The 13,146-nt window shown below is 43.8% G+C and overlaps 1 protein-coding gene across 1 annotated transcript in view; it reads right to left on the bottom strand.

The window, feature by feature from the left end:
• vstm2la (V-set and transmembrane domain containing 2 like a) overlaps window positions 1-13,146 on the bottom strand; it is a 42,212-nt gene extending 29,066 nt beyond the window's left edge. The window contains exon 1 of the mRNA XM_084016051.1: window positions 12,872-13,146. Within this exon, the coding sequence (XP_083872177.1) occupies window positions 12,872-12,989 (118 nt within the window). The 5' untranslated portion in view covers window positions 12,990-13,146. The remainder of the gene's footprint in view (window positions 1-12,871) is intronic.

The raw sequence follows: 13,146 nt of genomic DNA, 5'->3' as shown, positions 1-13,146 counted from the left end.
CTAAAGTCCTGTCTTATGAAGATTTTATCTAAATGCCTGATATAATAGAGACTTTTAGTTTTCAACGTACTTGCCGTTTTGCTTTACTGAAAAACAAACGTATCCATAACCGTTGTTTTTTTCTTTTTTGAGTGTAAAAGTAAAGAAACGTTTAACACAGCCGCAGTTTTCAGTGTTTTTCAATGTTTGCAAAGTGTCGCTGCGTACTGCAGGTCTGGTCCACAGTACCAGTAATCACTCAGTGTCAGTGAAACTTACGCTATACCTCGGGAACAGCGGAGGACTCGCTGCTGTGGATCACTCAGTGAAACGTCCATCATAGCGAAACAACAGACCCATACTTACATAGCCTGACTAAGTGGAACGGCTTCCTCCAGTCCCTCGAAACTAGTGAGTGCTCCGTAGCGGAAACCACGCGACCCCCGGGATGAACTCTCATACATACAGTATATACATCTGCTGTAAACGGGTCAACGTTCAACTATAAGGCCAGGCTGTAAACTGCAATGGATGGGCCAATGATGACGTAAATACTTGACAGTGAGACCTGTGTAATGAAACCACAGGCTGGTAAGAGTCACCACACTGTAAAAAGTGATGTGTAATGGCGCTACAGAAGCTGTTGGAGGATGTTGCCCATGCAGCAACAGGAGGACAAACACTTCTCCCATGTTTGGCTGCACCTACACCATTTTGAGATCCTGGAGAACTGAAACTGGAAAGAAGGCAAAATGGCCACTGCAATAGAGCTGCAGTGAAAACAAGCGAGGCCAAGGATCCAGGGAGAAGCAACAAGGAAACGCCGAGTGTAAATGTACCGCCGGGTAAACCATCCTTCCAGTCAAAAGGTGATTTGATATGCAACATATACTCATCACTAATCCCTTGTCTGGACTTACAGCTTCAGCGCTGAGCAGTTTCGTGTTTAGAGCATCCCTCTAGTAATTCGGCTGGATACGCAGCGTGCTCTCATCACTGATACCATGTCATGTTTAGGCCTATGGAGCTCTCGCTATCTGACCAAACTGTTCCTCTGTAAGCAGCACAGCCAGCTGCAGACGGAAACCCACCCGGGGGACAGTTAAGCAGAGCTCCGAGCGGCTCTCTGTGGAGACAAGTGTCGCTGTCCTGCAGAGGCTCGGCATGAATTTATGTTTTCATTTTAACACGCATTAAAGATTCTTTCAAAGAACCGCTTTGGGAACATTTAGGGAAGCACACGCATTTGCTGTCTTGCTGCAGGGCCATAGATGAGACGACTGATGCCGCTCTAACAGGAGGCAGTTAGCTTAGCTTAGCATTAAGGCTGGAAGAAGGGGAAACAGCTTGTCAGGCTTTCTATAAAGTCTGGGTAGACGTATTCACATTTCGGTTATGAAGCTAACGTTGGTGTATATTCTTTTATTTAAAAAAGAAAAGTTCAGTGATAAGAGCTGGAATAATTCAACTTTAATTTATTATCATTTTTGAAAGCTTCTCAAATATAAAAATGTACCTTTCTCTGTTTCATATAATTGAATATGTAATATTATTGGCTTTGGGCAAAATACACAATTTGAGAAAATCACCTTCGACCCTGAATAAAATATGTATCAATTTTTGATTGTAGAAAAGTAAAGTTGCAACCTTGATAATGAAATGAAACTCATTAAATACAACCAAGTCGAACCAGCCATAGCGTTTCATCTGCAGTGCAGCCAGCCATTACAAGCCACACAGACAAAATACCATATACTTTGATGCTGTTGGACCGCAGCGATTAAGTGTAAGAGTATGAGTGTGTGTGTATGTGGGTGTTTGCATGTTTCATGGTTCCTCCACTGCCCACAGGTACCAAGCTGTCCAACTCAGCAGGCCTTTGTAAATACCATGGAGGGCCTCAGAGATGGCCAAGAGCCTATTAGTTGGACATGAAAGACAGAATATGTGAATCACTGGCAGCCGGCTTAAGGAGAGAAAGAGCACGACTGCATTTGAGTGGAGTGTCTGTCTGTGTGAACTCCAAACAATACTTTTGAATGACTACACATCTGTATGCCAGTTTGGCTGCGAGTTTGGGTAATTGTGGAACGAACCCTGAGCTGTAGAGTCACTCACAGGCAGCAATCACACACACACACACACACACACACACACACACACACACACACACACACACACACAACTGCTGTGTGCATATACACTCACACCCACTGTGTAGCAAAGAGGCTCTCCACAGCGGCGTAATTAGGCCTGGTCACTGCAGAGACGTTGTAATGGATAACCCTGTCTGGAAAGGGCCGGGGGCAGCACGCATAATTGAGCATGCTGTATCAATGTACGTGCGTGTGTGTGTTTTCGTGTGTGTGTTTGTGTTTCACAAGGGGTGACTATTAAAAATTGCAAACTTGGATTGCCAGGATGGCTCAGTGGTGGAGTTGGTGCCCCACGGACGAGTCCTCACCGCAGCGGCCCCGGGTTCGAATATGATCAGCGACCCTTTGTGCAACATTGTCCCGATCTTGCTCTCTCTCTCTCTCTCAATAAAAAAATAAATAAAAAATTGTAAACTTGCTGCTTTGCTTTATTTTGTCTCTACTTGCTGCATTGTGTGTGTGGAGGTGTCCCTGTCAGGCATTTTACATTAAAGGAGTAAACTTTAACATATTTCTCCTTCTCTCATGATTTATATGAAAAAAAAAAACCTCTATGCTTATATAATACAAGCAGGTCCGGCAGCTTTTCAGAGCCATGTTTAAGGAAACGGCAACACAAGAGGCAGTAAAGCCACACATTTAGAGCATCAACGTAAGAGTATAACAACACATAAAAACATCTTATACATGTAGGCTTTCTGTTGCTCATGTGAACCTTGTATACAAAATTTGTTTGTTACAGCTAGGGTTGTGAAAAATTCCAAAATGTGTTGAGCTCAGAGTCTAAAAGCCTTTTAGACACGGAATCTGTTCAAGAAATAGTTCTGAATGTGTCACACAAGCCAATGTTTGCAGAGGTAGGACCAATCATTGGTATCGGGTTCTGTAATTGATTACCAACCAAATTAATGCTAGCTCCCAAAATGCTGTGAGGCATGTTGGCCTAGCAGGGCATCCTTAATCTCTTAGTTATGTGCGATCTGAATGGTTTCCTGTCTTTCTCCTAAATTAGGCAGCAAAATACAAAACTAAACAAATATATATATATTTTTTTTTTACATGTACAATCACAAAGGTGCATATGTTTTCTTTTTATTAAAAAAAACTTAGTCAGATGGAGGGAGGGAGGCCCGGGCTCATTGGTGGGCCTGACTTGCATTCATATCAGCCAGATGAAAGGCAGGGTGAGAAGCAAACACATTAAAGCAATCTTCAAAGTCAGTTTTCCCCTTACGCTTGAAGTCATGCTGATGATGTGATGGGTTGATTTCAAAGGGCCGTAACATTACTGCAAATAGAATAGCAGGATATACTCTCTTCTGAGCAGAAGTCCTCGAGAGGCAGTTGGTAGGTCAGGAGAGAGGGAGGGAGCTCAAACCGCTGAAAGGGCTAGACGATGACCAATAATTTAAACTGCAGTGGAACTGGAGGGTCAGCACTACGCTTTCCAGACAATGCCTTGTGTTGGGGCGTCGTTGTTAGTAACCGCAGTATGAGCAAAGTGCAGCGGTTAGTTAGCCAGTTGCACTAAAACGCATGTGCGGCCGGACCAGCTAGGTGCAACCATAGACTGTATAAAAGAAGTGGACGAAGTCATCGTCATCTTCACCCATTAGTTTGTGGACTAAGATTTTGAAGCCTTGAGTTTGCCATTTTGGTCGTTGCCATCTTGTAATGTTTGCAACCAGTGAATGGAAGTGACCTTATTTGGACTGTGGAGGAGCGACAGGTGGAGCTAACGAACACAAACAGCAGAGCAGCAACCCGAGCAGCAACATTACTCGTCTGGCTTCTGGTGTGAAGCTGTTAACAAAGTTAGCTTCTTAATATAAGGACAACTTGACAGCTGAGTGTTAAGAATTCTCGGTTGCTAATTGCATTTATAGCGTGGCAGCAGCTGTCAGAAGGCCACAGTAGCAACACCTTATGGTAGTGACCTATCAATCACAAGGTCGCGACGTCCTGAAGCATACCCTGCTTTATGGTCTATTTTATTCCAAAAGGACCATAATTTACAAAATAAACATCATGCTGCAGAAGACTTGAGACCATAAACTCATGTTTACAATGTTTGGAGAAGTGAGAAGAAGGTTAATTTTATCATTGACTTGCAATGCAAATTAACTTCTTTTCACAACCAGATGAGTCGCCCCCCGATGGCCAGCAGAGAGATTGCAGGTTTAAGGCACTTCAGCAATGGCTTCACTTTTCCGAACCAGTTTGCTGAGTTCAGTACAGAGAGACACTTCATTTTCTGCTCAGAAAACCATTACGCCACAATATCTTTACATAGCAAATGCAGCTAAAAAGAAGATCTGAATTTTTAATTCAGCATATTTAATGTAACACATATACACAGGAAAATACAGCCATACTAATAGACTTTAAAAGCAATGTGTTAAAAATAATAAGGGATACAAATTGGAGAGAAAAATGTCAGCACATACCAGGTTTAACAGTGTGTCATTCAATGGCTGTCTGAAATCACCCACTAGTCACTATATTGTTGAATATATAGTGACATGTTATAGTGCTGTCTGAATGCATACTGGGATCTATTATAGCCTATAAAGTGGATTCAAAGTATCCCACAATTCATCTTGTAAAATAGTGTACAACCGATGGTCACGAACCGAACATTATATACCATCATGCATTGCTCTGAAGGAAAAATGACAAGACGTAAAGAAGAGAGAGAAGACTGATTGAGGCAAATCAATCAAAACAATAGATTTAGTGTGAGCAGAACATCATAACACAGACGGTCTCAAAAGCACTTTGAATGTATTTATTTATTTGGGAAAATACTTATTGCCGCCACATTGACAACAGGAGTGTATACTCCTTTTGTTCTGACTTTTCACAATAAAAGCCCTAGATATAAAGACACATTTCTTAAGTTATATTATTAACTGAATCAGTTACAGTCAGTTTCACCTGTCTTTATAGCTTCACACAACACAAGCAACTTACAATGACCACAGTAGATCTCACAATCTAAATTCATAGCAATTTTTCAAAGCAATGGTTCCTTGTTTACAGACAAGGGTAAATGTTGTATTATGAAATGACGGCTGTATCAGTACATTAATGATAAATGCACAACAATGTGACTGACGAGTCATCCTTAAATGCATTGCTGCATCAAATGTGATTTTTAAAAAAGCACTAAGGCAGCTTTTTGCAGCATTTGCTTGATTTAAAAAAAGGAAACAAATAGGTTTAATTTGTAGGCGAAATTTGTGATCAATTTCTCAGACTCCCTCTGCAGCACTGAGGCATTGTTTGATGCCACACCAGGACTTGTGCTGAAACTGCTCTGTATATAGCACCATCCTGCAGACTGAAAACAGTTCTATTAGTCAAATAAATGCAGATAACCTCAGAACTGTAATGGGATGCTGAGTAGAAAGAAGAATAATCAATGTCAAAGCAACGATACTGCAGATGCAGTTGCATACATAGTCTGAAGAAGAGTCACAACACAAATCAGAGAGGCTCTCCGGGGAACAATGCTACTTCACTGAATTATGTGGCGGCCTGCTGGAGGCTGAGGACTTCTTTCAGGCTGTAAATGACTGATCCTGGACCACGGACACATCACGTTCCCCTCTTCTGCCTGCCTCCTCCTCCCTCCTTCAGTGAGACTGCCAACAGATGAATACTGCCAAGTGCCTCCCCAGGAGAGGGGTGTGTGTGTGTGTGTGTGTGTGTGTGTGTGTGTGTCTAAATCGGAGGGTCTGTGTGCATGTGTGTCTTTGATGGCAACGTTGGCAGTAATGTGTCTAATGGAAGATAAGCAACACTCTCTCAGACAAGTCTTCACAGCCAAGCACTTCCCCCAACATCATCATGCTGAGTGCAATAGAGGGAATACTCTCTCCCCTTACATCTCTTCACACACACACACACACACACACACACACACACACACACAGAGAGAGAGAGAGAGAGAGAGAGAGAGAGAGAGAGAGAGAGAGAGAGAGAGAGAAATAAACACACACAGGGAATACGAGAGAGAAGGTTTGGATCATCTGTCTCAAAGCAGCCTTTATCATCTCTCACACAAAGTTTGCAGTCTCACTCACACACACACACACACACACACACACACACACACACACACACACACACACACACGCAGAGAGAGAGAGAGAGAGAGAGAGAGAGAGAGAGAGACACCCGGTGGGTTTGATGATGAGTTCCGGAGATGAGTTTTAGTCACGGAGGGACACCTCAGAGAAAGTGTAGCTTTGGATCGCCATGCTCAAAGCTGCCCGCAATCATTTCTCCTGTAAAGTACGCCTGCCCCCCCCCCCCTCCTCCACCAACCACACACACACACACACACACACACACACTCGCACAAACACAACAGTGAAGTACTTCACATGAGAGTGAAGGACGAGCGCAGCAGCAGCTACTTATAAAGAAAGACAGGGAGAGTCCTTGACTGCCGGCTGACCCCGCAGCTTGTTTGTGGTGATTTTGAAGAGCGTTCTGATGGAATGGGAAGAGAGAGGAGATGATTCAGAGTTCCTTTTACACACAATGCAGTGAGCGGTGGCAGGCGACGGAAGGAAGGAGGAATAATAGAGGACACAGAAGGTCTGAGTGCAATGAGTACCTGAAGTGCTGTTGTTTTTTCTGACCGTTAGACTGATAAATCGGCAGGTTGGAACAGATACAGCCAGTCAGTGTTGTGCCCTTCCTTCCACTTACCACGGCTATGGTACGACTGTAAGCCGGAGTGAAGTTCATGCTCCAGGCATATTCCATTAATTCTTTTACATTGTTCTACCATTCTCTGTTCCCTATCGCTCTGCAGAGCTGTTATACTGTCGAATCGGATGTCTCATCTGAGCTGTAAACCATTTTCTACCTTATTAAAAAAATAAATTCTGAGGTGCCACTGAATCCTTGAATTCATAAATAAGAAATGTATGAAGGATCTCAGAACCCGTGGGCGATCGGTCTGATGACAATTCAGCCTCAACGGCCAACATCTCAGGAGTTTTTGGCATAGCCAGCGGACATCCAGATAACGGATATCCAGGCCAAGACTTCTGTGCAGTGGTCATTGTTTTTTCAGATTTCTGGTGTACACAATTCTGCATCAACAACACTTGAATAAAACAACCATTTGAATCCAAGTCAGTTTTCCCCCCAATATTCAAAAACGTTCTATATGATTCTCACTGTCGTGTGGCGATCCTTGAAATACAACCACTATCATGAAGTAGATATAACCTGATTCACCCCTATTGAATTACATCAGTGAATGGTGGAGAGCAGCAAAATCAACAGCCATTAATATGAAAATGTCATGGATTATTACACTGAGTACACTTTGCTCATGGAAAGGATACGCAGACAAAGCCCGGAGACATGTACAAGATTTATTTTTATGTCCTGAGACAGCTGTGCGAGGGTAAGGTGCATTGTGCGGAGATATTGGGCAGCTACAGTAATAATTCCTCTCCCGTCTGTAGTTAATCCAAGGATGCCCTGCAGCACTTGTCTTCTCTGTGAGGAGTATATACCGAGGTCAGGACCTTAAATGCACTGGCTATACCTACCGCCGAGTGCCAACAAGCTTTAAAACTGTCAGCCTGTCCCCGTCTCCTCGACTCCCTCACCCATCCTTCCTGTTTGGCCTTTGTGTCATTCTCAATTTTGGACACCAACATTTCCTGCGTATATTGCTTCCAAATATTGCTCATCGGTCTCCGTGGTTATCTGAAAAACTTGGCCCTGATAAAACATAACACACGCACTCTACTTTGAGGTGTTTAAATCTATCCTAAAGATATTTAAATTACAATTTTATTAAACACAGTAAAGCATAGATATTGGCTCCCAATCAGCTGATGTTTGTTCTAAATAGTTTGATCTGTGACTTCTCTAATTCTGATCAGAATAACCGATCAGATGACTCACTGATTCTGAATTGAAATTAAGTTAAACACTCGTCTGATTCCTAGCCTGCTCTTTAATTCACTCTGAGAGCGACACCACGGCGAGCTCCATGACGGCGAGTCCGAGTGCGACGCAGTTGGTACATGGACATGAGTGTCCTGCTGTTTCACACACACCGGCCCGGAGCTCGCAGTAACGCGCCCAGTGCGATGGAGCATTTGTGTTTGTGTGTCCAGCTGAGTCGCCGGGTGTCGTTGGGCTGACGCTTCAGTACGGTTGGTACCCGCTGTGTGTGTGGTGGAGAGGCAGAGAGGGAGGGAGGGAATATAAAATGAACGTTACAGCTGTGATTGTAGCAGTACAGTGTTAGGTGACCACCCCAACATATAGCGTCATATACCATACACTCTGGTGAAAGGTCAGGAAGGTATGAAAAAGCAGATACTAAGCCTAACGCAGATAAAAGTGGACTCAAGAAAACTGCGGTTTGTCATAACACTTCTTCTTCTTCTCCTCAGTTCTGTGAAGGTGTCTGGAACACCACTATCATGTCTACACACCGCCGTCAGAAGTGAAGTGCGAGTGAGTGGGAGAAGCAGACGGGGACATTTGGTGTCTAATTCTGCAGGAGACTTGAGTAAACCCCACAAGCTGCTGCTGAATGTTTACCAGTGATACTGCATTGGCCACTGTTAAATCTTTAATAGTCTAAGAGTGATGTCATTGCCTCACTGCTCCACTTTGCTTTGAGGGGAAGTGGACCTATTTTCCCCTCGCTACATTTATTATTAACACACACATTGTGGGGGGAAAAGGGCATTTAAAGACGGGATTGTAAAGGAGGCTTAACCATGGCGGGCGGTGATTGCATCTGTGCCGGTCAGACCTGGTTTTATCCTCATACATCCATTGAGTATATTTCTAGTTGCAGTCATGCCTGAAACCTTTCAAGGTGGTGCAGCAGCCGTAAAGGATTCTGCCTTCGCTGAAAGGTAAATGATTCACCTGTGGAATTGGAGAGAATGGTTCAAATCCAATCTAATAATGGTTGTCAGATTGGGGCTTGTTCCTCTGGTGATGGAGGTCAAAACGGGGTGAAGATGTAAGACCGGCTGAAAGTGAAGCCTCACAGGCATGGATACCTCATCCTCCTCCTTTCTTTTTTTTTTTTTTTTTTTTCTCCAGCCAGTTGAGAAAAAAATACATTTTTTAAAAAGGGGAAATTTGGGAGAAAAATAAACTATCAACTGCTTCTGCCAGATAAAAGGCAAACTGGTGGCAAACAGGCCACCATCCTGCAGGAACACATGGAAGCAATTGGAAATCAACTAAATAAGATCTGGTATCATCGGACTGGAACCGCCAACTCAATAACTGTCTGTTAGCGTTGCTGCTTTTGTCTCATTACAATCCTTTTTCCTTTGTTAAGTTTGAGCATCTCATTGGCCCAACGGCTCATTTACCCATCACTGATTAATTAAGGCAATTGATTGGCTGGAACAATCGCCTCGCTGGATAACCATGCCCCAATTAGGAGTTAATTGAAAAGCACCAATGACTAAAGCACAGTCTCAGCAAATGTAGACTGGAACATTATGAAAATCGAGCAAAGCTCAAGATTTCCAAAGTGTTTTTCTTCCATTTGTGTCTCGTCCTTTCATTTTTCCACACGTTTTCCGGCTGCTGGAGGGCCAGCGGAGGAAAAGGAGGATGAATTATGACAACGGGGCTCAGAAACCACCTTTAGCCAAATATAAGCCAAATTTTCATATTCCCAGAAAAGCAAATTAAGGTGTTTTCACCAGTTAAGTGATAGTATAACTTAAATATAGTAAGTAAAGCATGTTTCATATTCTTTTCGCAAAATAAAGTGATTCAGGTGGTTTTATCCTCCTGAATATATCATCCCCCCCTCCACACCTGCAATGTATCCGACAATCCTATTAAGACTTATACTTCAGTATCGCGCACAGTGTTCTGAATGTTTTGCTAATTGCTACTTTGCAGGGCCACTTCATATTTCAATTAGGTATTACAGTACATGGATCTGCCCTCCTCCTTTCTTTCATTCCACCCTCGGGACAAAACAAAAACAAGTGCATCTGCACACACTCATTTCCATAACAATCCAACACACCCCACATCTTACCACAAGCCTATTTATTCGGCTTGAGATGACTCTTGGGTGTTACGGATGCGTCAACCTGCCGTGACATATTACTGATATTGCTCTGAATGTCAAGAAAAGGAGAAACACTAAATATTCTGAGAGAAATCCTTTAACGTCACATCAGTCATGCTCGTGTGGATAAACCTGGCTGCTGCATGACGGGTTCGCCATGAGACAAAAACGTCAAATGGGTGGATGGTGATATAATGATGAGAATAAGATCAGGATGGACACTGTTAAAGCAACAGAAAGAAGCATCCCAGTGGGACTCCTGTGCGTGGCCACGGCTGTCAGAACATCTAAGCGGAGTTTTCAAGTCACAAGGAGCTGCCACTCATGACAAACCGCTCAACACTTTAAGATCTCTGCTGGTACGACCTCCAGACAGGAGATCACATGCGACAGCTGCGAGAGAGGCGACATGCAGGAAACGGCAAAGGTGACGAGAGACTGATTGAACACCGGGAACAGACATCAGCAGACTGAGAGCGGTCAGAGACTCAAGGGAAGGACTAGAAGATCTACCGGGAGGCAGTGGATAGAAACCATCTTTAAACAGGGACGACCGCCCCATCTCACATATGAGCAGGTCACCTGATGACAACTGTGTCATTGCCATGACAACTGAAGACACTATCCAGTGTTAAAGACAGCTTTTTGTTATACTATAGTGTCTGCTGCTGGAAAATGAAGCCATTCTGAAGTGGCTTAAACTTGCATTCTCTCTACTGGCCAGCAGGGGGCGGATGATTAGATCAGATTAGAAGAGCAGAATATATAGACTACAAGAAAATTATTCTACTTCTCTCTTGATTTGTCAGCCCATTAAACATTATAAACATGAGTCTCAGTCACTCGTTTCAAGTCTTCTTCAATACAGCATGATGTTCATTTATTAACTACATCCACGGTTTACACACAGTCTATTGGATGAACACGTCAGAAATCAGAATGTGAGAAGTATCCGTCATGGAACAATTTCTGGGTCATGGGAGGAGAGAGGACCCGAGGAAGCATAAGTGAGCATAATAAGAAGTACCCCATGACGTGTGGTTGGAAGCTCAGGGATGAAAAATGAGTGAGTGAAGCTTGAGTTCAAGGATTAATTTGACCCTTTGGGAAATACACTTTTTCTCTGCTTTTTTCCCAAAAGTTGGACGAGAAGGTCAATGCCAATCATATTTATCCATTAAAAATTAAGCTAGCGCCAGAAGATGTTTAGACTGGGAGACAGGGAGGTCCCTTACTCATACAATAACATAGTATCGAGTATACCCGGGTCAGCCCCTCGAGTATCGGGGCTGACCCGGGTATATTTTAATAGATCGGCATCGGCTAAAATAAAGCTGATGCTGCTTTCTTTACTGAAGTGTTTTGTTCATCACAGTGATGGTGTTGCAACAGGCGATCTATCCATCTATCTATCTATCTATCTATCTATCTATCTATCTATCTATCTATCTATCTATCTATCTATCTATAATTGCAGTGTGTCAGATACTCTCCTCTCAATGACGCTTACAAAATCAACTCACACTTCTCAAGTTTCAACTGGTCACTCTTCCAGATGGAGACAAGGTAATTGTATTTGTGCAAACCCATGTCTCAGTTTCTGTTACAACACCGCTTTGAGATCGCATGTCATTCAGGAGGATTTTTAGAGGCAACCTTTGCATCGTGCAGCTTCGTGTGTGGGATGACATGGTGTTTGAGATGGCTTGGGTCCCAGGTAAAGCTGCAGGGAAGCATCTGATAATACAGAGAGTAAGCAAAGTTGCCAACGGATCTAAGACTGAAGGGCGTTGAGGAACCCACGCCTGCTGGCCATCACATCCGCCACCTCCTTACTTTACTTTTCAACCCACGCAGACATCACACACGTCTGCCAAGCCGGCAGCGTGACACCTGTGGAGATCGCCAGACAGAGCCAAAGTTACCGAAACAAGCCTTGACACTGTGTGTGTGTGTGTGTGTGGGTGTGTGTGTGTGTGTGTGTGTGTGTGTTTGTTTGTGTGAGCCTGTATGACGTAACAAAGTGTAAACACTGGAGGCCATTTAGGGATGATCCTGGTGAGAGAGAAAGAAGCAGATCTGAGGGACGGTTGCTCAGCGTAGGTTTCAACGGTAAACTAAAAGAGAATATTAACTTTCCTCTGTCAGCTGACATCACCTCTGCTCCATCTGGATGAATCACCCCGCTGATTTTGGGGGGGGGGGGGAGAGACACTGGTGAAGAGCTGCAGCTCTCACAGAAAACAAAATCCTGTCAGTCACGAGCCGGCTCGCCATTTACATCAAAAGACCACGTTAACGACCCGGAACTGCTAATGGTCTGAACACGCTCATTTAAATAACACTGCAAACCCTGTCTGTATAATATAGAGACATGCACCGATACACTCATTGGACAGATAAACTCTCTCATTCAATACCTGGCTCATTGGGCACGCGCGCGCGCGCACACGCACGCACACAATCAACGAAAACACTAATTTGCATTAGTTGGCACATGATCAGTACGAGTCTCTCAGCCTTTGTTTAATTCCTCCTGTGCACGGGAGCACATGAGGAGATCACCTCCGCCGTCCTTCTGAAGTCTCATAATAAAGGAAAGGAATGGATGAGGACCCTGAAGCGGATCACCTACCGTTCCCGGAGATGTGGTTCTCCACCTCGCCGTGTCCAGCTTGCCTCGTGGAGACACTAAGTTGCATGTAGAGTCCCATGTAGTGTAAACTCCCCAGCAGCACTCTGAACGCTCCCATGTCTCTTCTGGTGTGTCTGCGCTCCTTTCCCCTCTCATGCACGTCGGAAAAAAAAGATTTTTCTGTGTTTGTTTTTTGGGGGGGGTTGTTTGTTTGTTTGTTTGTTTTTAATCCGGGTGACTTGTTCTGGCGTGGAAGGGAGGGAGACACCTGTGAA

The sequence above is a fragment of the Eutrigla gurnardus genome (genome assembly GCF_963514095.1).
Source record: "Eutrigla gurnardus genome assembly, chromosome: 8".
NCBI classification, from domain to species: Eukaryota; Metazoa; Chordata; class Actinopteri; order Perciformes; family Triglidae; genus Eutrigla; species Eutrigla gurnardus.
Note: the sequence above shows the minus strand (reverse complement) of the source record. Positions and strands in the feature narration are given on the sequence as shown.